The following is a 25,724-nucleotide window of genomic DNA, read 5'->3' on the forward strand; positions in this document are numbered from 1 at the left end:
TGAGAAGTAGAAGCAGGAAGGGGGTGAGACCTGCCCAGATGAGCTGGTGCCAGGCTGGTGGCTCTAGGGCAGAGAGGGGAGGTGTGCAGAGGGGACTGTGGGTGAGGAAGGTGGTGCTGGGCAGTGCCCAGGGAGACTTTGGCCTCTCCTACTGGGCTATGTTCCCACTGGCTGCTGGCATGTCCCCAGCCCCATTGAGAAACCAGGAGGAGGCTAGAAATTAAGCATGAGAGGAGAAATAAAGAGAGAGATCAAGATTTCTGATTCAAAATACGGATATTTATTGAGGGTTCATGGGGCTTAGGGCAGGGGCTGGGATGAGCTGGGAGGGAGGGAACACCCCTCCCCTGGGCTCCTGCAGCTCCAGGCCCCCGAGGGTGGGGTGGGGGCCGGGGCCTAAGCACACTCTGCAGGGGACACTGACTTCTCCACGGTGCTGCCTTCGTGCGTGACCTGGCAGCTGTACTTGTTGCGAGCTTTCCACTGGTCGGCCGACAGGCTCAGGTAGCTGCTGGCCGCGTACTTGTTGTTGCTCTGTTTCGAGGCCTGGGTGGTCTCCACGCCCTGGGTGACGGGGCTGCCGTCTGCCTTCCAGGCCACGGTGACGGCGCCCGGGTAGAAGTCGCTGATCAGACACACCAGTGTGGCCTTGTTGGCTTGGAGCTCCTCAGAGGAGGGTGGGAACAGACTGACCGAGGGGGCGGACTTGGGCCCACCTGTGGGGTGGGGGAGGGGCGGAGGTCAGAGTCCTGTGTCCACCTGGGGAGCCCCTGACCTAAGGGTGTGAGGAGGGGCCTGCGGCCACCAAGCCCAGGTCAGGGCACCTTGTGCAGGGGCTGTGGGTCTGAGGGTCTGTGACAGGAGGGTAGGTCATGGTCGTTGAGAAACCCCTTGTCTGTCCTGGGAGGCCCAGGGCCTGTCCCTGCCCATCCCCTGTCCTGAGCCCTCTCTGGGCCTTGGCCTCCCTCACAGACAGCTGACCCTGTGTGGCCTCTGGCTCCTCCTGCCATCCTGACGGGCCCTTCAGGGGCTTGTCTGTCCCCTGAGCACATGAGGTGAGGGTTAGGCCCTCCTGTGGGGTCTGGGCAGGGGACAATTGTGCCCTGACTCTTCTCTCTGAGGGACTCTGGGCCTTTTCCCCTTCCAGCCTGTTGTGCCCAGATCTGTGTCCTGGGCCTTTCTCTGGGGTCAGAGCCCGGGTGCTGGGGAGGACAGAGGGAGCCTGTCTGCTGTCCCTGAGTGTCTCTCAATCCACACACTTTGCTGGAGTCACCTTCGCGGCACCTGGTGACAGTAGCAGAGGTTTCACCTTATGGGCTCTGTCCTCTGTCTTTGGGACTGCGGAGCCGGAGGGCTTGTGTCCCCAGGAGCCCCAGGGACCCACCTTCCCTCACGGCCTCCTCTGTGAGGACCTTCGCCTGAGCCCCCGCACCCAGAGCCTCCTGTCCTGCGCCCTCCCGGAGCTTCCCTGAGTCCCAGGCCAGCTCAGAGCTCTGCCGTGGCCGCCCTGAGGCCCTGGCAGCCCCCACCTCCTATGTCTTTCCTGGCCTTGACCCTGAGTCCCACAGCCCAGGGGACCCGGCCCTGAGCCTGAGAACTGTGGTTCCCCAGCCTCAGCCCTGAGAGTTCCGGATCCTTCTAAAGTCTCCCAGGTGGTCACCCCCTCCCTGTGTCCTGTTTCCTCTTCCCCATGAGATGGTTCCCAAGTGACCCCAGAGACAAAGCAGGGCTGACAGGGGCCTGGATTGGGGAGGACAGGACAGAACAAGTCCTAGGGAACCAACAGTTCTTCAAAGAGACGGAAGGACAGACAGATAGGATAGACAGAGTCACAGACAGACCCCCCCGACACTTATTCAGACAGAGTGTAGAGTCAGAGTGGGCTACCCCTCTAGTTCCCTGGTTCAGGGGTCAGAGGGCAAGGGTTGAGGCATGCAGGAGTTTTAAGAGGGCGGGGAGGGATCCTCATTCCAGAGCTGGGTGCAGGGAGAAAGCTTTACCCCAGACTGAGACAAGACACAGGAAAAACAGCAAAAAAAGCACAAAATTGCCTGAAACCCGGGGTAGAGCAGGGAAGGAGGGGGAAGAAGAGACTCACCTAGGACGGTCAGCTTGGTCCCTCCGCCGAACACAGCACACTGTGCCACAGGCTGGTACAAAAACCCCTTTCTGCGAGCCCCCCCCAGCCCCCAGCTGCAGCTGTGAGGGAGGAAGCTGGGTCCCTGCCCCAGGTGGCATCTGCTAAGCAGGAGGACCACATGGCTCCCACACTCATCCCCACAGCTAAGAGGGCAGATGGCATCCCGTGACCAGCAGCAGAATCCCTGAAACCTAGACTCCCTAAGGACATCGGCACCTAGGATTGGATTTTCCCACAGACCGTCTGCCAGGAACAAGAGTGAGTTGATTGGAGGGCGTTTGTGTCACCAAGGAGACAACTCTTCTCAAAGGGGGTATGTTTCTTTGCTCAGTAGAGTTGACGCAATTGATCCCCCGTTGAGACCATGGGGTGACGCATGGAGGTGCCCCTCCCCTCAGGGAAGGGCAGATTTTTCTGGAGCGCAGTGTCCTTGGAACCTGCCTAGGATGCAGCCCTGAATCTGGGGGTGTCAGCCCTTCCCTCTCTTGGCTGGTTTAGTTGTCACGGGCCAGGCCCGTAGGCACTGCCTGGTCCCTGTGGGAAATGCGAGCCTAATCACGCGGGGTGACCTTGGGAGCATCCCTTGTGGCGTATCCCAGGCCTGGGGCAAGAAGGGGACATCAGGAGTTGCAACAAGCTGTCACCCCAGAGACCAGACGTCTCGGAAGTCCCCTGGGACCATGAACATACACCCAGGTGCAGCATGGTGTGGCTCCAGGTGGGCACATGTCCAGGATTGACAGACCCCTTGTCATCAGCAATGTGGCCACACGTCACCATCAATCAAACATAATGACGATGGACTCAAACACAAGCATTTCACACATTTGTTCCTTCTTTCTAGAGTTCTCCACCAGTAAGCCTTGCTGTTCAGCCCGGGAGGCTGCAGGGCCCTGGCTCGTCTCCGCGCAAAGTGTCTCCTTCCAAGAGCATGAGACGCACCCCTGGGTGGGTGACCTGCAGCGGCAGGGCCCTCCTGTCACGGTCACACTGCAGCCCCCACGGAGGGACGTGGACTGCGACATTGACCCTCCTCACTCCTGCTCATCTGACTCAGCTAATGTCACCAAGCAAGTGACCACCCGACATGGGTGTCTTTGCTGGAAGGCTCCAGACTCCTTGGGAAGCAGTTTTGCGAATGTCCAGCCTTAACCCCATGAAGTCTCTGGCTGCCAGAAGAATTTTGCAGGGAGAGCAGAAGCAGACAGGGGTGCTGGGTTCCCCCTCAGGGAGGCCGAGGCTGCGTCCGGACCCTGGGAACCTCCCGGGAGCAGCTCTCGGCTCCTGCGGCTCCAGCCTTGGCAGAAAACACTAGAGCAATCTGGAAGATTCTCCCAGGTTACCACAGGCCCAAAACACATACACCTGTGGCCGATTCAAACCTTGTTGACGCCTCGTATAACAAAGGCAAACCCACAAAATCACAACGGCCCCCCTGCACGACCAAGTAAATACACTATGGCATTCCCGAGGGATTTGATGAGACCTGGGTTACTTTTTGATTTTAAGGAATTACTGATAATTTCTGTATAGGTGTGCTAATATCATATTTAGTTTTAGGTCTGTATCTTTCTAGGACAGACAGGCAATATTTGCAGGGGAGAGATAAGATGCCTGGAATTAGCTTCTATAGGCTGAGTAGGGAGGTGATCTTCCTTCGGGGCTGGGTCAGCAGGAGACAGCATGTGCTTCTATTTCAGGGCTGGGTGATGGGAATGCGAAAGTCATTGTCATTCTGGTCTCTCCTCCGTTTTGGGTTCAAAGTTGTCTGGGATATAAACGTGTAAGATGGTACACGGAGGTCAGCCTTGGGGCAGCAGGTGGGGATGGGGTGGTCCCTGGCTTTGCCCCCAGCAAGGCTACTGCTGCTGTGGCATTGGGGTGTCTCAGGTTAATGCTCGGTGACACGGGCTCAGACAGGTGCGGTGGATTCCAGAACCCTTAAGCCTCCTTCTAGCTGAGAGTTTGGGATCGGGGCAGGGGTGGCTCCGAATGAGGACCAAGAGGTGCCCTTTCTCAGCCCTGCTGTTCCTCCAGAGCTCCGTGTCCTTGCAGATTCTGTTCCTGGCCTGTCTGTGCCACCCAGCAGCAGTGGAGGAGGCGGGTTTGAACGCCCTGCTGTGCAGGAGGGAGAGACACAGGGTCCTGGAAGCCCCTGGGGCACTGTGGACCCACGGAGACAGGCAGAACCTCCACATCCAGGAGGCCACGTCGCCTGCTGTCAGGGCCCCTGGGGCGAGTGTGTCTCTGACATGAGGTAGCAGGTACACGTGGGGAGGCGGAGGCTGAGCCCCAGTGAGGGAGGGAGGTTGTGGGTCCGGTGGGGGAAGGATCTGGGGGTGCTGAGTCAGCGTGGAAGCCTGACCCTGACTTAGCTGTCAGCCCCCACCTAGGGTCGCCGTCAGCCTAGTGACCTAGTTCACTTGTTCCAAATATTCCCGAATTCCACGCTGAGTGACCCTCCCGGACAAGCAGTCCATGCCCACCCTCTGCTGGCGTCGGTGCCTTTTCTCATTTGCCCAAGGCTACCATGTCGTCACCCTGATGTAGGCTCAGCGTCCCCAGGCTCCATCCACAAACCAAACATAAAGTAACTGCGGATGTGACTTTGCTGGTGCAGATTCCCCAGCATGGAGATTCCAGCTCCATGTCAGTGGTGACCTTGAGCTCAACCATGGCCCAGCGCTCATGGCACCCCACACAGACACCGCCCCCTCATGTGCATCAACCTCACTCCGTGTTCCCAAACTGGAGCCATGGAGCACGGGATCTTTCAGAGTAGTATGGGTCTTCTATATGTGGACTAGGGGATCCACATGATTTGGGGAAAGCTGGGTTTCGTCATGTGAAAGTATTTCACACAGCAGGACTTTTCAGTGCATTTACTTAGCTAGCATGCATTGCGAAAGCATGAGACACGCACCTGTACGTGTCATTTTCCAGACCCTCCTATGACCCCCTGCTGGCAGCACAACCGTGCACCCCCCATGGCAAACACTCTCCCGAACGGTCCCCCTAGTGCAACAGAGAATTTCAACTTCTGTTCCTGCTGAGACTATTGCCTTGACTCGGGGTCTCTTTCCCTGTTGTGTCTGCCTCTAGCCCCCAACCGTGCCCCTGGGAGCCCCTTCATTTCTTCTGATTGTCCTGTCAGAAACTGCCGCTGTCCCTCTCACGGGGACCCTCTCTCTTCCCGATAGGTCAGGGACTGTGTCCCAGGGTCCTCTGTCCAGGAACAGCTTCCTGCTCTGGATCACGGCTCCCAGGACACGGGGAGCTCACCCGGGTCCTGGTAGTTTGGCTGTTAGGGTGGGACCACAGGGACATGGGCTCTCACCCAGAACTGTCCTAGCTCTGAGCAGAGACCCCTCAGCCCAGTGACATGGACAGACACAAAGGAACACTAGCGATGCAGGATGGTGCGTGAGGACGTCTTCACTGAGAAGTAGAAGCGGGAAGGGGGTGAGACCTGCCCGGATGAGCTGGTGCCAGGTTGGTGGCTCTAGGGTAGAGAGGGGAGGTGTGCAGAGGGGAATGTGGGTGAGGAAGGTGCTGTTGGGCAGTGCCCAGGGAAACTTTAGCCTCTCCCACTGGGCTCTGTTCCCACTGGCTGCTGGCATGTCCCCAGCCCCACTGAGAACCCGGGGAGAGGCTAGGAATTAAGCATGACAGGAGAAATAAAGAGAGACATCAGGATTTCTGATTGAAAACGAGGATATTTATTGAGGGTTCATTAGGTTTAGGGCAGGGGCTGGGATGAGCTGGGAGGGAGGGGACACCCCTCCCCTGGGCTCCTGCAGCTCCAGGCCCCCGAGGGTGGGGTGGGGGCGGGGGCCTAAGCACACTCTGCAGGGGACACTGACTTCTCCACGGTGCTGCCTTCGTGCGTGACCTGGCAGCTGTACTTGTTGCGAGCTTTCCACTGGTCGGCCGACAGGCTCAGGTAGCTGCTGGCCGCGTACTTGTTGTTGCTCTGTTTCGAGGCCTGGGTGGTCTCCACGCCCTGGGTGACGGGGCTGCCGTCTGCCTTCCAGGCCACGGTGACGGCGCCCGGGTAGAAGTCGCTGATCAGACACACCAGTGTGGCCTTGTTGGCTTGGAGCTCCTCAGAGGAGGGTGGGAACAGACTGACCGAGGGGGCGGACTTGGGCCCACCTGTGGGGTGGGGGAGGGGCGGAGGTCAGAGTCCCGTGTCCACCTGGGGAGCCCCTGACCTCAGGGTGTGAGGAGGGGCCTGCGGCCACCAAGCCCAGGTCAGGGCACCTTGTGCAGGGGCTGTGGGTCCGAGGGTCTGTGACAGGAGGGTAGGTCATGGTCGTTGAGAAACCCCTTGTCTGTCCTGGGAGGCCCAGAGCCTGTCCCTGCCCATCCCCTGTCCTGAGCCCTCTCTGGGCCTTGGCCTCCCTCACAGACAGCTGCCCCTGTGTGGCCTCTGGCTCCTCCTGCCATCCTCACGGGCCCTTCAAGGCCTTGTCTGTCCCCTGAGCACATGAGGTGAGGGTTAGGCCCTCCTGTGGGGTCTGGGCAGGGGACAATTGTGCCCTGACTCTTCTCTCTGAGGGACTCTGGGGCCTTTTCCCCTTCCAGCCTGTTGTGCCCAGATCTGTGTCCTGGGCCTTTCTCTGGGGTCAGAGCCCGGGTGCTGGGGAGGACAGAGGGAGCCTGTCTGCTGTCCCTGAGTGTCTCCTACTCCACTGACTTTCTGGTGTCACTGTCACCCCCTCGGCACCTGGTGACAGCAGCAGAGGTTTCACGCTACGGACTCTGTCCTCTGTCACTGCGGAGTGGGAGGGCTTGTGTCCCAAGGAGCCCCAGGGACCCACCTTCCCTCACACCCTCCCCTGTGAGTACCTTCGGCTGACCCCCCGCACCCAGAGCCTCCTCTCCTGCGCCCTCCCGGAGCTTCCCTGAGTCCCAGGCTGGCTCAGAGCTCTGCTGTGGCCGCCCTGAGGCCCTGGCAGCCCCCACCTCCTATGTCTTTCCTGTCCTTGACCCTGAGTCCCACAGCCCAGGGGACCCGGCCCTGAGTCTCAGAACTGTGGTTCTCTGGCCTCAGCCCTGAGAGTTCCCGGTCCTTCTAAAGCCTCCCAGGTGGTCACTCCCTACCTGTCTCTTGCTCCCTTTTCCCCATGTTATGGGACCCAATCGACCCCACAGACAAAGTAGGTCTTACAGGGGTCCAAGCACTAGAGGACAGAATTGAACAATTCCTAGCAACCCAAGCTTCTTGGACAGACCGAGTGACAGACAGACAGGGACAAAGGCAGACAGACAGAGAGACAATTCAGCCTGACCAGGTCACCAGGTCCAGCACGCTGGCTCTGGGGTCAGAGGGGAAGGGGGAGGCACTGAGGAGTCTGAGCAGGGAGGGGAGGTCCTGACCCCAGAGCTGGGTCCAGGTTGAAAGCTTGACCCCAGGCTGAGACAAGATACAGAATAAACAGCAAAAACAGCGGAAAAGTGCCGGAATCCTTGAGAAGAGCTGGGAAGGGAGGGGAAGAAGGCACTCACCTAGGACGGTCAGCTTGGTCCCGCCGCCGAACACCCAACACAGTGACACAGGCTCGTACAAAAACCCCTCCCTGAGACCCCCAGCTCCAGCCCCCAGCTGCAGCTGTGCTGGAGGAAGTGAGTCCCTGCCCCAGGTGGCATCTGCTCAGCAGGGGGACCACACGGCCCCACCCTTAGCCCCACAGCTAACAGGACATTTGACATCCTGTGACGATCAGCAGAATCCCTGATACCAGGATTCCCGAAGGAAGTTGGATTGGGTTTTCCCAGGGGCCATCTGCCAGGAACAGGAATGAGTAGTTCATTGCAGGGCATTTGTGTCACTAAGGAGTGAATTTTTGTGGAAGGGGACAGGTGGCCTATCCTCAGCAGACTTAGCACATCCCTGATCCCTCGGTGAGACCCCTGGGTGACACATGGTGTCCTCCTCCCCCCAGGGAAGGGCAGGCTTCCTTGGAGAGCAGTGTCCCGGGAACCTTCCCATGACCCCAGCCCTGACTGCAGGGGTGTCAGCCCCTCCTTCCCTGGGTTGTCCTGGTTGTCATGGGCCTGGCCAGTGAGGCCTGGCTCGTCCCCGTGGGCAATGCCAGCCTCAGCCTCCAGGCTGACCTGGGAGCATGCCCTGTGTCCCCTCAATTCGACTGATGTCAGTGGGTCAGGTGTGTGGTGGCTGTTGTTGCCTCATTCCAATGAGCGAGGGTCCTGAGTGTGGTGGCCAACATCACATCCCACTAGAGGGAAGTGTGATCAGTGGCTGATTCCAGGCTTGGCCCACAAAAGGGACTTGAGGAGATGGAATATATTGTCACCTCAGAAAGCAAGAGCCATGGCAGTCCCCTGGGGTCATGAAAGTGGACTCAGGTCCCACCCTAGGACACTTCAGTTGGGTGGATGTCCATTATTTGTAGTCTCCTTGTCATTACCAATGTGGCCAGATGTCATCATTAGAACATTAATATAATGATAGTGGATTCCAACACACCTATTTCACATATTTATTCAGTGCATCTAGTTATGTACCTGTCTCTTTAATTCCAGCTGAGCACCACAGCAAGCACTAGGGTTCACCTATGACACTGCAGGGCCCTGGCTCATCTCTGTGCAAAGTGTGTCTGTCCTAGAGCGTGAACCCCACCCTTGGGTGTTTGAAGTGCACCTCAAAGACCCTCCCTTCATGAAGAGTCTGCAATTCTCAGGATAATGACGTGACCTGAAACATCGACCCTCCTCATTCCTGCTCATTCGACTCAGCTAATGTCACTAAACGAGTGACCAGCCGACATGGGTGTCATTGCTGGAAGTAGCGAACTTCTTGGAAAGGAGTTTGCGAATGTCCAGCCTGAACCCCGTGAGATCTCTGGCTGCCAGAAGCACGTTCCAGGGAGAGCGGAAGCAGACAGGGGCGCTGGGCTCCAGCTCAGGGAGGCCAAGGCTGCGTCCCGACCCTGGGAACCTCCCGGGAGCAGCTCTCGGCTCCTGCGGCTCCTGCCCTGCCGGGAACACTGGAGCGATCTGGGAGATTCCCCCGGTTACACCAGGCCTGAAGCACACACTCATCACAGATTCAAACCTTGTTGAAGCCTCAGCAACAAAGGAAAACCCAGAAAATCACAACAGCACCAGTGCACGACGAAGTAAATACACTATGGCATCCCCGAGGGATTTGATGAGACCTGGAGTGATTTTCGATATTAAAGAATTACTGATACTTTCTTTTTATGGTGATAATACTATGTTTATTTTTAGGTGCATAGGTTTCCTGGACAGACACGGAATATTTACAGGTGAAATGACAGGATGTGTGGAATGGGTTTAAATATGGAGTGAGGCAGGTGACATTCTGCTGTGGGGGTCAGAGTGTCTGTGAGTTGCCCCCTATGGTGCTGTGATGGGACGTTGGGGTCCTTATTGCTCCTTCCTCTCCTTGATTTTGTTTCCAGATTCTCCACAACATAGACTTGTAGCCCAATGAAACGAGGCTGATGTTGGGGCAGCAAGGGGGACAGGGTGGCCTCTGGCCATGTGCCTAGCTGGGCTACGGGTCTGGCCCTCCGGAGCATCAGTTTTCACGTGTATGAAATGGGCTCAGGCAGATGCTGGACGGGAGAACCCTTCAGCCTAATTCTAACCCGCAGCCTGGGCTATGGGGCAGGGGTGGCCATGAAGGAGCAGCAAGAGGACCACCTTCGCTGCCCTGCTGTGACTTTAGACCTGTCGGGAGTGACAAGATCCCACGCATGAGAAAAGGCCCCGGCCCGAGTACGGAATGGGCGTCCACTGATTGTCCGGAGAAGCAGGGCCAATTCTGTCCCTACGGAGTCTGTGCTTGGCCCGTTTAGTCACTCAGATGTGTTCCCTGATGTGCCAAAGGCAGAGACAGGGTGGCTGAGGGCCCCCAGGGCACCGAGGACCTACAGAGATGGCGGGAACCTCCACATCGCCTGCAGTCAGGGTTCCTGGGGCGAGTGTGTCGCTGACATCGGACAACAGGTGCACGTGTGGTGGGGGAGGCAGAGCCCCAGTGAGGGAGGGAGGCAGTGGGGGGGGGGAGGGCCGGAGGGTGTGGGGTGCTGGGTCCCCGTGGAACCTGACGTTGACTCTGCTCTCAGCCCCACTACTGTGCCCCGACCTGGTGTGACTCGGCACCACTACTCCCCAGTTCCACTCCGACTGAGCCACTTAGGCAAGCAGTGGTTGTCCACGCTACGGTGGGGTCGGTGCCTTTTCTCATTTGGCCAATGTCACCATGTCCTGCTCAGATGCAGGCTCAGTGTCCCCAGGCTCCATGCAGAAACCAACCATAAAGTGAGTCTTTGTGAGCCTGACTTTAGTGGTCCAGGTTCCCAGGACCGAGATTCCAGCTCCAAGCTCGTGGTGACCTTGAGCCCGGCCATGGCCCCACACCCAGCCCACCCCACACAGACACCTCCCCCTCATATGCATCAAGCTCACACCATGTCTCCAAAGCGGATTGATGGAGTTCGGGGCACTTTCAGCTTAGCATGTGTCTTCTCCATGTGTACAGGAGCTGAACATGCTTTGGGAAACCTGGGTTCCATCCTATGAAATTGTTTCACTGCAGCAGGACCTGTCAGTGGGTTTATAAAGCCAATATAGATCGAGCAATCTGAGAAATGCACCCGTGTGTGCATTTCCCAAACCTTTTAATGACTTTGTGGTGACTGCATTACTACGGACCATTCATGAGTTAAAGACTCCTCTGACTGGTTCCCAGTGGTAAACAGGGAATTCCAGCTTCTTTCCTGCTGGGACGGTGGCCTTGAGTCAGGGTGTCTTTCCCTGTTGTCTCTGCATCTAGCCCACAGCTGGGCTCTTGGGTCCCTCTGGATTTCACCTGACTCCTCTCCCAGGGATGCCCCTGTTCCTTTCCCAGGGTCCTTCTCCCTTCCCGGGATCCACTGTGCAGGAACAGCCCTCCTGCTGTGGATCAAGGCTCGCAGCAGCGCGCAGAGCTCACCCGGGTCCCTGGTGGCTTACGGAGGGGTGTGGGACCACAGGCAGGTGGGACCTCATCAAGATCTACACCTGCTCCTGCGCTGTGACCCTTCACCCCACAGAAACAAACAGACACAGACGGGGCACATTGGAGATGCGGCGGATCCACGATTAGGTCTTTATTGAGGACAAAGAATGGCTGTGAGAACCTTCTGGTCTGAGCGGGTGCCGGCCTGCTGGCTGAAGGGGACAGAGGAGAGTGTGGAGAGGGCTGTCTGGCTGAGCAAGGCCCTGCTGGGGTGAGGCCCCAGGCAGACTGAGAGCCTCTCCCCTGGGCTCCTTTACCACTGGGTGCCAGGATTCTCCCAAGACCGTGTTGAGAATGTGGGAGAAGTGTCAAATTAAATGAGAGGAAATAAAGAGATGGAGCAGGATTTCTGATTGAAAACGAGGATATTTATTGAGGGTTTATTGGGTGCAGGGGGAGGGGCTGGGATGAGCTGGGAGGGAGGGGACACCCCTTCCCTGGGCCCCTGCAGCTCCAGGCCCCCGAGGGTGGGGTGGGGCCGGGGCCTAAGCACACTCCGCAGGGGACACTGACTTCTCCACGGTGCTGCCTTCGTGCGTGACCTGGCAGCTGTACTTGTTGCGAGCTTTCCACTGGTCGGCCGACAGGCTCAGGTAGCTGCTGGCCGCGTACTTGTTGTTGCTCTGTTTCGAGGCCTGGGTGGTCTCCACGCCCTGGGTGACGGGGCTGCCGTCTGCCTTCCAGGCCACGGTGACGGCGCCCGGGTAGAAGTCGCTGATCAGACACACCAGTGTGGCCTTGTTGGCTTGGAGCTCCTCAGAGGAGGGTGGGAACAGACTGACCGAGGGGGCGGACTTGGGCCCACCTGTGCGGACAGAGGAAGGGGTGTCAGAAGCTGAGGGAGAGTCTGGGTGTTTGTCCCCCCTACCCGCCATCTGAAGTCTCTGTGACCGTTCACGCTGTGGCCGTCTGGTGCACCCAGGACCCTCCTTCTTTTGTGTGTCGCCTCTTCCTACTGGAGCCCCCTGGAGAGCAGACAGCCCTGCACCCTGCTAGAAGCCAGGTCATCGCTCTCAGGTGACCTGACCAGCCACCCCCCCTGCAGCCTCAGTTTCCCCATGTTCTGGGGCAGGCTGTGCTCCCTCCTCCCAGTCTCTGGGTCTGAGTTTGGAATCTGGCCCCGACTTCCGGATCCCTCAGCCCCGGACCCAGGACCCCCCACTGGATCCTTCCAGTGCCCGGAGCCTCTTCTGTGATCTAGGGGGTCCCTGCCCAGCCCGCAGGACAGGCCTGGCTCTGTGTGGGGAAGCTCCGAGACTGAGCCCAGTGCCCGGTGCGGCCTGGAGCCTCCTGTCCCCTCGGGCACCAGGCTCTGGCCCAGCCCGGCCCACTCAGCTGTCCCGGGGGAGTGGGCTCCGCCAGGCCAGCCCGGGGCCCTTCTGAGGCTCCGTCGTCTCCCCGTCCCCACCAGCCTGACCACAGGACCCTTCACCCCGGCTGTGCTCTCCGGGCCGCTCCCCAGACCCCAGGGCACGGCTGCCACAAGACCCCTCAGCACCTCGGTGACTCCTGGCTTTGCTGGCAGCCATGGGATTCTCTGTACCCCCACTCACCCCCCTTCTGTCACCTCCTGAGTCTAAGGTGCCCTTTGAGGAAGGCAGGAGAGTGACCGTGGGCAGGTGAGACTCCAGGCCCAGGGGTGAAGGGCTCCGGGGACAGACGAGCCTCTGCCCCGAGGGAGCCACTCCTTTCTGCTGCCCATGCTGGGAGGGCTGGAGTCTGGTCACCTCGCCCAGGCTGACCCGTCTCTCTGTGTCCCCCCGTCCTCATGGCCCAGCAGAGGCCAGAGAGCTGCAGCCCAGATCTGGAGCCCTTTCTGCATCCTCCACGTGTCTCCCCCAGCGTGACCCCCTGTACTCGTGTCCCTGGACCCTGGTGGCTCCTTCAGCCTGGATGGGCATCCAGCCCCCAGCCCAGACCCCGGGGTCTCGGGGACTGTCTCTAACACTGCCGCAGTGGCCCTCGTCAGAACTGGCCTCTGCCCCACTCGGGCATCTGCGCCGGGAGCGGGGAAGGAGCCCCTCCCTGGCCAACCCAGTGGGCAACTGCTGGAACCTGGGGGTGGCGGCTGCTGCTGTTGGGGCCCTTCCTGCTGGCTACCCTGAGACCAACCCGCCTCCCCCGAGCCCACTGATGTCCTTAAGGCTGAGGACGGCAGAGGGGAAGGAGCCCCCGGAGAGAGAAAACGGACTTTCCGGAGACAGCAGAGGGAGAGACAGGTTGGGAACGGTTGTGAGGGCCACTTACCTAGGACGGTGAGCTGGGTCCCGCCGCCGAAGACATACCACAGTGACTGAGGCTCAGACCAAAACCCGCGGGGCCAGCACCTGGCGCCCGTCCCCCCCGGGGGCTGGGCCACACAGGAACCTGCTGGGTGTGAGGGGCACAGGGCGGGGCTGTGACAAGGCCCAGGGGAGGTGTGTGACCAGCCCCCGGGGGAGTCCCCGTGCCTGTCCCCTGTTGGAGGCAGGTGCTGCTCTCAGCCTTGGAGTCACCCCAGTGAGTGTCCCCCTTTGAGGCTGTCAGTGCAGATGGCAACGCTGGGCGCGGTAGGTGCTCAGCAAATCCCCGGGGACGTGTCCTCTCGGGCAGCTGCGTGTGTGGCCGAGGGAGCGCTGAGCCGGCTCAGACCTGCGCCACCTCTCCTGGCCTCCCTGTCAGGGCCTCTGAGTCCTCCTCTCCCACACGTCCCTGAGGTCCAGCAGGCCCCGGCTGGCTTCCTTCCCGGACGAGGACACCGGGTCATTCCTGACTCGAGGCTCCCCCTCTTGGAAACTCCTCTGCCTTCGTTTCTATCCAGAGAGACACGATCAGTCCCAGCTTGTTTGTGACGCCTTCTCTGATTTCTCAGACCACTGTTCCCATCCATCCATCCATCCATTTGTCCATCCATCTTTTTATTTATTCAACTATCTGTCTGTCCATCTGCCATCCATCCATCCACCCATCCATCAACCTGTCCATCCATCCAACAATGACTGCCAAACACCCATCTGTGCCAGGCACAGTTTTGCATGTTGACACTTGGCAGGGTCCCCCTCTCTGGTTCTTGCTTCCAGATTCACACACACTCTGCCTCCTCAACCCACCTCTGCTGGACGGCCCCACAGGCTCCTCCCACTCAACAGTCCCCAGCTCAACTCCTCATCTCCCTGCAAACTTGCTCCCTGCCACAGTTTTCATTTCAGCAATTGCTCTTCAGGCCAGAGGCCGGGAGTCATCCCAGAATGCTTTCCCCTCCGTGCCCTGGACATCCTACCACAACACAAGATACCATTAAAGTACTTGAGAGCAAAGGAAGAAACACCCAAGTCACACTCTAAGAGTTTGGGATGGCAAGAATCCTCAAGTTTTGCCAAATCTAATTTTGTCTCCCAAGATAATTTCTTTACATTGGAAGATACCCATTGCAATGGGGCCAGCGATTTTTCACCTTAGCAACAAGTTGTATTTAACACATGCACATAAGATTTTCATAAAAGAATCTAATAGTAACAAATTCAACACTTGTTTCTGAGTTAAAGAAAGCAAACGTCCGGTCTTTTATTAAGGTATTGAAGGAAACTTCCTCAACTTGATAAAGACATCTCCCCAACCTTACAGCAACCTTCGTACTTAAAGACAAAATATTTAAGAGTCAGTAACAAGGCAAGGTTGCCCACTTTTACTTTTATTTAATATATTCTACAGATTCTAGCCCATGAAATGAGTTAAAGGGAAAAAAAGGAGGCATAAGTATTAGGAAAAAAAGAGAAAATTGTCCTTTGCAAATGATGTGATAGTGGACGAAAGCAAAAACAAAAACAAGACAACCACCACTGAGGATAATCAGCTGATGAACTATTAGAACTAATAACGAAAGTTACAGTGGCTGGATACGAGAGCAACATACAAAAGTCAATAGGTTTGCCCGCTACCTAAGCAATAAGTATTTAGAATATGAAATTGGGGGAAAATTTACAACTTCAATAAAATTACATTTAAAAAACCTTAGGGATAAAACACCTTAGGAATAAGCAACATAAAATGTGCAATATTTGCATGAATAAAATATAAAACCACTTGACTAATGGACATAATAGAAAAGTGAGGGAACATCACGGTCCTGGACAAAAATGCTGAGCATCGTAAAAATATCAGTTCTACTCAAATTAATCACATACGCCATGAAATTATAGACACAACACCAAAAGAATAATTTTTGCAAATTAGGAAACTGATTCTGAAGTCCAACAGTAGGCACGACGGTGAATAGATATGAATATTTTCAGGAACAGTGATACCCAATGATGGGTTTCAGAACCCAATGATGGGTTCTTTCCCTACCAGATATCAAAACATACCATCAAGCTCAAATAATTAAAACAGGGCAGATGCAGGAATAGATCAATAGATCCAGAGAACCACAGAGAGAATGTGAAATAAATCAGTAATTTCGTATTTGACAAAAGGTACATTGGTGTTCAATACATGTACGACGATTGGCTTTCCATGTGGGAAATAAGGTTCCATTTTCATGTACACAAAAATAAATTCCAGAGGAAGTAAAAAAAAAAAAAAGGAAAAACCAACAGAACACCAAACCAATGAAAGTACCAGAATTAAATAGAACAATGATTTTATGATACCGAAACAAAGAGGATCTTCCTACACATGGCAGGGATCACAGAAACCATAAAGAAAAGGTTAAACCAATCCGGCGCGTAAAAATTAACAACAGCTTTAGTGTGAAAGACTCCAAAATCAAAAGACTCCTAAAACAGACCAGGGGACAATATTTACAGCGTATATACTAAACAAGGGGTTAACATCCCAAATATATTCAGAGTAGCTATAGGTGCATAATATAAGAAGATACAAGCAACTGAATGGAAAAGCAGGCAACACGATGACCAGGCAATTCACAAAACAGAAAAAAAATCAGTCAATAAAAATATGAAAAGTAATAAATTTCACCAATGATCAAATAGACAATAAAACAATAAACACATTCTATTTTTTGCTCCTCAGATGGGCAAAATAAAGACAGATCAGCAACATCCCATAATTGGCAAGGATACGAGAGGACGCTGTCATTCACCGTAGCGAGTGAGCACAGGCTTTTGGAACCATAATTGGGCACCAACAACAACATTTCAAAAGCACATTCTCTCACCCAGTAATTCCACTTTTAGGCATCTATCCAGTAGAGATACATAAGTGCACTTTTTACACACACACATGCGCACAAACACAGGGATTTCCACTGCAGCATCGCTTGGAATTTATATATATTTTTTTCATGGAAACAATATAACTATCCATTAATAGGTTCATGATTAAATAAATCCTGGTTCATCCAAATTTTCTTATAAAGCTAGTATCAGAACGTGGTGTACCCATATGAACTGATACAGAAAATGTCAGTGAGAGATTGTTTAAAAAGCTGGTAATATGTAGAATGTGCCTCTATTTTTGAAAAATAAAATCCCAGCACCAACTCTGTGTGTGTGTGTTGTGCGCGCGAGTGTGTGTGTTTTCAGGGACGTATGCACATAGGAAAGGTCTGGAAATATATACACCATGGCCAGCTCTGGGGAATAAATTGCAGGGGAAGAGTCTTCCCCCAAAGTGGTAAGAGGAATCACTTTTTACTTTATATACTTCGGTGCTTATTTTTTATTTTTTTTTACAAAAAGTACATGTTACTCTTACGTTAAAAATTATTATGGAAGATAAAAATGAAACATCTCTCCTTGTGAACATTTTTATAAAAGCAGAAAAATTATGAAGTTACAATGATAAAGCTAAAATTAAAATCAGGTGAAGTCCCACCAGCCAGAGACACACCATTGAAATTTTTCTGTGTTTTTGGACAGCATTTTGAAAATGCACATGTACTTTAAAAACCCAGTTGGAAGCATTCTGTTTATTAGCATCTTATCCTTATAAAAATGGGCTTTTCCGTATTTTAGAGATGCTTGGGAAACAGAATTCTGATGGTCTGTGTGAGGTTCCTGAGGACAGATGTGCAGTGAGGACTCTGATTCCTCACACCCTGTTTCCGCGTTGGTTCCAGTTTTCTCCCGTCCTTGATAATGATGAGCTGACCATCATTTGTCAGCCTTTGGTTACAGCTCTGATTATAGCCTCCCCCATGCCCCCACCGGGATAAATTCCTAGAAGTGGAATTACACAATTTAGATAAATACACTTTCTTCTGTGGCTCGCTGCCCATTACTAAAATGGTTGTACATTTTAAAGGCCTATAGACAGCCCCCGAGAGAGCGCCCCTTCCTCCCCGCTCAGCCTCGGGCACCGTCTCTTCACCTCCACTCGCCCGCCTGTGTCACCGGGATCTTGGCCCCTGGTGGCGCTGCCGGCGCGTCCTCGCCACCCCAGGGCGCAGGCTCCCCAACTCCCCAGCCCGAACGCAGCCAAGTGAGCCAATTTTTCCAAAACACGAATCCAGTTCTGAGGGTCCCTTACTCAGTTCTCCCAGGACTCCCCCGACCGATTGTGAATAAAAGCCAGCATCCCCCACCCCCACTCCGCCAGCCTCCGCGCCTGCTCCACATGCCACCACCTTTGTGGGCGCCCGACACCGGCCAGCACCCCGAGATCTACAAGACCAGCTGGGCATCCCACCCGCACAGGGAGGAACGCCGCCTCCTTTGTCGCTCCTAAAACGGGCCGCGGGTCTGTCCCCACGACTGGACAGTCCGCCTTGGTTCAGGCCCCCAGCTCTGCAAGCCCAGCCTGGCCTCAGCAACCGCAGGTGACCGAGTCCCAGAGTGGACGCCTTGGGGAGACCAAGCCAAGCCCTGCGCCCTGCGCCCTGCAGACCACCCCCTCTCTTGGACCGTTTGTTTATAAAACGCAGAACCTGCTGATGCGGTCAGAGCATTCTTTTACAGTTCTTGGACTGTCTATGACCATGTGCTGTGTGACCTCGGGCAGGTGGCCTCACCTCTCTGACCCTTTATCCCTGTCTGTAAAATGAGGATAACAGCAGACAATGGCTTCTGGGGCCACTGAGAGGAAGGTTCTGCCTCTAAAACGATTAGTACCTGATGGGTGTGAAGCGAGCCTGTGATGATGGGCTGCTGTCACCGGTTGTCATAGATGGACCCAGATGCTTGGTGCTTTGTCTGGGGACTTCCCACCACGCACAGAGAAGAGAGCCCTGAGGTCACACAGTGAGGTGGGCCACACCGTGGCCCCCACAGAGCCTCCCTCGGGCCTTTCCCTTGGAGGCACCTGCACCCTGGGTGGGCTCGGGCTCCAGAGGGGACAGTCCCAGGAGGCCACTCTGACTAAGCGTCCTTGGCTAAGGGTCTGGGGACCTGCAGACTCCAGGGAAGGCCCCCTACAACATCAGCTGGAGCCCACGGCCTGGTGCTCCGGGGAGTGGCCCCTGCCGGGCGAGGGTCGGGGGCGGAGGGGGCTCATCCCCAGGGGGGGAGGGGCAGAGGGAGGCCTGGGCACCCTGTGTGGACAGTGGTCACCAGCTGCGAGGACGAGGACATCCTGCCTCCACTTCTGCCCTACCCAGAGGACTAGGGGGAGGAGAGTGAGGTGCCAGCCTTGGTGTGGAATTTGGAGGGGGCAGAAAATTCAGGAATCAAGATAAATAGTATTTTAATATGATATTAAAAATAAAAATGAATTTGAACAAATAAATCCATGATGGACAAAATATCAACCCTTTAAAGCCAGTGTCGCCCAGGCCCCCTCTGGGGTTAACCTGCCTTCTCACCCCCCGGCTGGTCTCCCCATGGGTCGCCCATTCCCGGCTCTGGCCACAGGACCCCGCATCCCCCCGAGTCTCTTGTCCCTTACCTGCTCCACGCGCTCTGCATGCTGGACCGGCTGCTTCCTGCCCAGACTCCAGGGCCCGGGGCCCAGCTCCGAGGTGCCTCCGTCGAGGACAGGAAGCCGTGGGTGTCCAGGGCCAAGCCCAGCAGCAGCAGAGGCCAGCGCAGCCTGGGGCCAGGACCCAGTGCCCCAGGGCCCTCACGGCCCACCTGCCCGTTCCCGAGCCTCATCCGCCCTCAGGGTCAAAGGCACCTGTGGCCCGACTTGTGGTGTGGGCTCCCTGGAGTGGGACACCCTTGTCCCTCTCTCTGTCAGCAACCGTCCCAATGTGCCCCAGTCCATGTGGCCCTGTCCTCCCCCTGGACTGGCTCTGGTTCCTGAGCCCAGTCTGGCCCCTTCCAGGGTCTATGGCTGTTGGCCCTGGGGGTCTCTCCCAGAGGGACATTTACCAACTGCCCTGCTGTGGTCAGGATCCAGGGCTCAACTGACACCTACCACAGCCACCAGGCTAGCTCCGCCCCTCAGGCCCTGGGCGGGGCACAGCTGACCCGCCCTCCTCCCCAGTTCCCCAAGGGCACCCTGGGTCTGTGAGCAGCTCCCTGGGGAGGCAGGGGCCATGGAGAGCTGCCCAGCGGAACAGGAGTCCCCAAGGGCTTGAGCTCAGGGCTGGGGCTGTGGCTTCTCTTCTGATCGGTTCCCCAGGCAGGACCCTGCAGGCCACACTCTGGCCACACAGGACTGTCCCTTCCTTGGCTGGGTTGGCCAAGCCTGGCCAGCTCCTCTCTGGCCCTCTCCTGAGTCAGGCAAGGGCCCTGCAGGGAGTGATTCTATATCCTTCAGGCAAGGAGTAGTGGTGAAATCATGCATGTGGAGTCCATTTAGACCTACATTACCTCTGGGCCTCAGTTTCTTTATCTGTAAAATGGGGACAGAGTTTTGCTGCAGCAGGGAGGTTACGAGGATTGATGAAACCACGTGTCTGCGAAGCACCTAGTGGGTGTTGAACAAATTCCGACTCCCTTTTGCCCTTCTCTTACTTTGGGGTTCAGAACAACTCTTGGGGTGTCCTTGGGGCAAGAGTGCCTGTCTTACAGGTGAGAAAAAGAAAGTCTAGAGAAGCTGAATGCAGGGTCCAAGGTCGATCCTGGAGTACGGTGCAGGGTGAGCTGGAATGTAGGAGTGAGCCAGTCCCCGGCATGTCCAGTCCTCTGTGCACCTGGAAGCCTTGTGCCTGGCTCCGGAGGGAGCCCAGGCTTGAGTTCTGTTCGGTGGTGGTGGAGGAGGAGATGGCTGGGCAGGTGCTTTGGGCTGGGTCTGTTCTGAAGCCCAGGAATACAATACATAATGTAATGACAATGGCGCAGTGTGGCGCTGGCTGAGTGCTGCCCAAGCCCTAACGCTGGGAGCTGAGATTCTCCACCGCCTGCTCCCCGCCCTTGTGGAGATGACGAACTGATGTGCAGGCAGATTCCTGGCTTTCCTGATGCCACCCGGCCAAGAGGCGGCAGGGCTAGAGTTGGACTCGGAGGCCTGGCCATTGCACAACACCGGGGTGTGCTTTGTTGATGATGACACAGCCCTCCACGTCCAGGCGGTAACACACTGCTCTGTGCACGGGGAAAACCCAAAGCTCAGAGCTAAGCACACAGTAGCTGCTCAATTAAACAAGAACTGAATTTGGTAAACAGAGCTTTCTTCTGCCTCATTTGCCCCTGGTGTCCTTGGGGCTCTGTTACCTCCCGCAGCTCCCACTCTTCCTGGTGGCCCTGGTGGCCCAGTGTGCAATTATCTGAGGAGATCCTCAGGACCCTGTATCCCGATGACAAGGTGCCCTGCTCTGCCACGGTACAGAACTGCAGTGGGGATCTGTCCTCTTGATTCCCTGTTGCTTTTTCTGCCACAAAATCTGAAATACATCTCTCAAGTTCAGATCTGCAGCCCTCAAGGGGTTTTCTGCGACTCTAAAAGGCGCCTCCCAGCTCCCACCAAAGTGAATTTCCTGGGATGCCCCTTTGAGGGTCGCTTGGCTCAAATTTTGACTCAGATACTTCTTAACTTTCCGGCTACCTTTGGTGACAATCAGTCTCGCTATTTTCATGGGATGTGGTGACAGACAAACAGCCTGGGCCTTTGTTTCCTCGATGCAGACTGCAGTTGCTGGGAGACAGCAGTCTGCTGTGGACCTCGGGTCTCTCCAGCAAAGGCACCGGTTGCCTTTCTTCCGGACTCTCTTTTCTCGGATGTCTGTATAGTGAACAACCTTGGAAAGTACAGGCAGTGTCTCCCATTGGCGCACAGGGCAGGCATGCTTATTGTCCAGTATAAAAGATTTGGGGTCCCCACGCTCAGGTGTGCAGATGCCACCTTGTCCTCTTTGCATTGCCTCGTGGAACTGGTGCAAGACACTGCTGATACGTGGGCAGTGGCAGTTGCTGTGAATGATGAACTGTCCTTTGTCTCTGAGCCGGGAGCCTTGTGTCTCCTGCCAGTATCCTTGAAACCATGGCAGGCTTACTCCTGAGCTTGCGAGTAGGGTAAAGTCTCAGACCGTTCACAGTTCTTGCTAATGATGCCACCGAGGAGAAGGAGGAGGAAGAAAGAGACGAATGAGCGAGGACGTGATGTTGAGGATGGCAATCGGGATTTAGTGGTTTGACTCAGCTCATCCGATCCACATTCAAGGATCTCCAGGCTGGCTCCTTCTACTCCACAAACATTTCCTGGGCAACTTCTGAAGGCCAGGTCTGGTGCTGAGGGCCGGATTATACAAATAAACCCCACACATTCCTGATCTTGGAGATGCGCAAGGCACTGAACAGTAACGGGGTGTGGATGCCCTAACAGATGTCATGCAGGGTACAGGGGAAGGCCCTGGGAGGCCCCTGATCCAGTCCAGCTTCTCTCTCACCGGGGGACTTGGTCCACTCCTGCCTCTGACCTTGGGCTCCTTGCACCTTGGGGGCTTGGACAGGGTCTGGCCTGGGGGTACAGGCTGATGCTGCCCCCTCCCAGACCCGCCCTGTGGGTGTGACGCTCACCCACTGTTCAGGAGCCAGAAGCTGTGGTTCCCCCCAGGGACAGCCCCAGGTCTCGGGGAGAAGAAGGGGCTGTCCCTAAACATAGCATCCCCAGCTGCTCCCCAATCCCCGCCCCTGCACATGCCATGGTCTCTGGGCAGACGTCGCCACCGCAGACCACATCCTCCTATGCTGGCCACAGTCAGAAATCCGGATTGGGCTGGACCCTGGGGACCCTCGAGGGCTGGGCTGGGCCTCCCCAGATGGTGCAGCTGCAGCTCTGGCCACGCAGGCCCGCCCTCACCCCTTCCTGTTCTGAGATGTGCAAGGGATGGATTCAGACCCAGGCAGAGAAGTCTAGGTCCAGCTGTCCCACTCAGTGGACCCCCCTGCTCAGGGTCCCTGGCACCTTGGCAGAGCCCCCTGGGTCCGGCCTTGGTCCTTCTCTCCTGGAGCAGAGGGGCGTGATGCTCTCCCTTCTGTCCTGTTCCCATGTCCAAGGGCTCCCCGCACCCCAGCCTCCTGCTGGTCGGTCCCCTGCCCCAGAGACTCCACCTGCGACCACCGGCCACCAAGGACTCCCCTCTCCCAGGCCCAGGGGCCCCCAGCTCCCCGCTCCCCACCTTCCCCCAACTCAAGCCGCCTGGTCTTTCTTATCTCATCCTGAGCTTCTCACTGTTGGGGCCCAGGGGGAGGGTGCGAGGCACAGGATGGCAGATGACAAACGTTCTGAATCTCTCAGAGACCTCACAGTCAGGAGCAGGCTCTGCATCTCCTGAGCTCCCTCCAAGGGGTCCCCAGGTCCCCACAAAACCCCAGCTCCTTTGGTGATCTTGGGGTTGCAGCCCCCACCCCGGCTCTCCTCCGGGAAATGGGGAGAGGTTCCTGCTCCCTCCGTAGGTGTCACAGACTCACTGATCTGGCAGGGATCTGCTAGCTCCTACTGAGGAGGAAACAGAGGTTCAGAGAGGGAGAGTTTCTTGCCTGAGACACACAGCACCTTGGTGTAAAGACTGTGTCCTGGGACTTACCAGTGCCAGCCAGAGACCTGGGAGGACCAGCCCTTTCGGACATGGGGTGGAGCCAGCCCAGGACGGGAGGGTGGGGTTTTGGGAAATCTCAGTTTTTAACCTCAAACTGTCCCCCAAGCTGGCGGGGGTGCAGCCCTAAGGCGAGAGTCCAGCAGGGAGCAGCAGAGACCAGCAGTGGAGAGGCCTGAGCCAGAGGGACTGGAGCTCCTCAGAGGGGGAGGCTGAGACCGGGGAGGGCCCCCGTGGCAGGGGCAGGAGGGGACGCAGGGGCCAGACTCGGGTTGGGCATCCTCGCCGGCACCCACCGCACCCTGGGACCATGGCCAGGACCCGGGTGGGGGTGGGGAAGGAAGCCATCGAGGGGAGTCAGATCCTGATATTTTGTTCATTGTAGCTTTTTGGGGCATTAATTTTGGTTTTTAAAAATATTGCATTAAATATTATTTATCTGGATCTCTAAGGTTTTGGATGCTCCTTTATATTTGGCGTTCAAGGTGAGTGCCTTACTCACCTCACCCTCGTCCTGCTTCTGCCTGGAACTCTGAGAAAACGCCCTCTAGAAAAACGCACATAAACGCTATGCATCCAACACACAGCCTGTAGCGGGGAAGCGGCAGTCTGTCCCGTCCAACACCGCATCCCTGGTCACCTGGCGTGGCACTGGGCACACGGTGGGTCCTCCGTGAATATTTCTGGGCCAAATGAATTAATGGACCAGGATTCAACACCAGGTCCCTCTATACCCAGGGGCCCCCAGCTTGGCAAGACCCCCAGGGTTGAACTCACTCACACCGCAGGTGACCCCCAGCTCTGCCCTCCGCCACGCCCGCCCCAACCCCAGCAAAAGGGATCACAGGGCATTAACTCACAGTGACGTCACTGATCCCTGGTACTGACCCCAAGGCCCCAAATTGAATTCCTAGACACATACAACTCCTCCCTTGGGGGACCCCCACGTGGTCATTTCCATCAAAGGGGGAACGAGCTCCCACAGGACTGGGCCACACGACCCTACACCTGTCACCCTGCACGTGGAGTTGTTTGTGTCTAGGGACTTGATAAAGTCCACTCTCTTCCCTTGTCACTCACTTTTCAGCCTGCAGTGAATGTTGGTGCAGGGCACCGAGGCAGCTGTGACAACTTAACTCTTATTTCTGGGACAGTCGTGCCAGGAGGATGGGCTGTAAACAACAGGCAGTGTCTCTCGCTCATCGCTGCAGCGAATCCCCACAAACCAGGTAGACGCTTGGCGCCAGGGGGCAGACGGCTCTCAGCTGGGCACATCGTTCATTGCCCGAATCCAGATTTAGTAATCAAGACTCGATTCGAGACCTTCCCCTCCCTGTGTCCGCCGACCTGTGCTGTGATGTCAGAGGTGACCCAATTCTAGCAAGTTCCCACCTCGTAAGACCTGCCTAAAACCACTCAAGTTCAGATCGCCTTATAAACCTCTTCTGCTACCCTGCCTCTTCTCAGACACTAAAATCACTCTGTCTAAGGGTCATTGTCCCTTAATGCTAACGGACTGGGCATTGCCTGTATAGCAGGGTTTCTGTGGTCTTTGGCAGCTGGTAGTTGAGCATTAAAGTGACCTGCCCTGTTTACAGTGGACAAGCTGAGCCTGGGGAGGGCAGGACCTTGCTCCCATCTCCCAGGAGTGTGAGGGCAGCGCGGGAATAGAAAGTCCTCTCCGCATGGAAGGCCGAGTCCTGCTCAGCGGGGCAGGAGGGAGGGCGAGGCCGGGGGAGCCAGGCTGGGTGGGCAGGTTTGTGTCTCACTTCCCCATCTGCCTGTGTCACTGTGCCATGATCACTACTGCCGTCCCACACCTGACAGTAATAGTCAGCCTCGTCCCCGGCCTGGGTCCCGCTGATGGTCAGGGTGGCCGTGTTCCCTGAGTTGGAGCCAGAGAATCGCTCAGGGATCCCCGACGGCCGGTTGCTGTCACGATATATGATCAGCACAGGGGCCTGGCCGGGCTTCTGCTGGTACCAGTACACACTTTTACCCCCAATGTTGTTTCCCCCACAGGTGATCCTGGCCGTCTGTCCTGGGGACACCGACACTGATGGTGGCTGGGTCAGCTCATAGGAGGCCACAGAGCCTGCAAGGAGAGAAATGAGGAGAAAAACGGCTTGAGACTGTGGGGCGCACACCAAGGACACCTTTCCCTGCCTGTCCCAGAAAGAAGGTCAAGGATGAAAGGGCCCTCAGGGCACCAGCGAGCACAGTGTGGGGGTCTCGGCCCCACCAGCCCCTCCCTCTGCAGCAGGGTCAGAGCCTCCTGCCCACCACAGCCAGGGCCCTGCTGAGCTCAGAGTCAGGGCCAGGCTTGTCCCCGAGCCCTGCGGCTGGGTGGGTCGGGGACCCTGGGCAGCACCTGTGCAGTGAGCGAGGAGGCCGAGGAGGAGAGGGGTCCAGGCCATGGCGGAGGCGCCCCCGATGCTGCTTCCCGAGGCCCAGGCTGGGCAGGTGCCTCCCAGGCCTGTCTTATCCCCTTGCTGGAGAGACCTGCCCTGATGCAAATCAGCCCTGGCCAGGGGCTGCTGCCTGAGGAGCTCTGTGGTTTCCAGATTAGGGCTCAGCCCCAGGGGACCCAGGGAGGGGAGGGGCGGCCCCTGCAGAGCCACCTCCTGTCCCAGAGATTCTCCTTCCCCTGCTTGTCCCCAAGTCTCAGCTGACAT

The 25,724-nt window shown here is 56.5% G+C and overlaps 3 protein-coding genes across 3 annotated transcripts in view; all 3 read right to left on the bottom strand.

Annotated features, from left to right (window-relative positions):
* Positions 1 to 293: 293 nt before the first annotated feature.
* Positions 294 to 25,724, bottom strand: part of LOC138401845 (immunoglobulin lambda-1 light chain-like) — a 33,493-nt gene continuing 8,062 nt past the window's right edge. Inside the window, exons 3-4 of the mRNA XM_069497455.1 lie at positions 2,099 to 2,138; positions 294 to 716 (exon numbers count right to left, since the gene is read on the bottom strand). Coding sequence (XP_069353556.1) covers positions 397 to 716; positions 2,099 to 2,138 — 360 coding nt within the window. The 3' untranslated portion in view covers positions 294 to 396. The remainder of the gene's footprint in view (positions 717 to 2,098; positions 2,139 to 25,724) is intronic.
* On the bottom strand, positions 5,884 to 25,478 carry LOC138401843 (immunoglobulin lambda-1 light chain-like). The gene is made up of 4 exons (XM_069497454.1): positions 25,421 to 25,478; positions 24,850 to 25,144; positions 7,652 to 7,686; positions 5,884 to 6,295 (listed from the first exon to the last, which is right to left on the bottom strand). The coding sequence occupies exons 1-4, from the start codon at positions 25,464 to 25,466 to the stop codon at positions 5,976 to 5,978; spliced, it is 696 nt and encodes a 231-aa protein (XP_069353555.1). The 5' UTR covers positions 25,467 to 25,478; the 3' UTR covers positions 5,884 to 5,975.
* Positions 11,568 to 19,222, bottom strand: LOC138401846 (immunoglobulin lambda-like polypeptide 5). The gene is made up of 4 exons (XM_069497456.1): positions 19,017 to 19,222; positions 17,894 to 17,933; positions 13,443 to 13,545; positions 11,568 to 12,000 (listed from the first exon to the last, which is right to left on the bottom strand). The coding sequence occupies exons 1-4, from the start codon at positions 19,220 to 19,222 to the stop codon at positions 11,681 to 11,683; spliced, it is 669 nt and encodes a 222-aa protein (XP_069353557.1). The 3' UTR covers positions 11,568 to 11,680.

Source organism: Eulemur rufifrons, chromosome 21 (assembly GCF_041146395.1).
Source record: "Eulemur rufifrons isolate Redbay chromosome 21, OSU_ERuf_1, whole genome shotgun sequence".
NCBI lineage: Eukaryota > Metazoa > Chordata > Mammalia > Primates > Lemuridae > Eulemur > Eulemur rufifrons.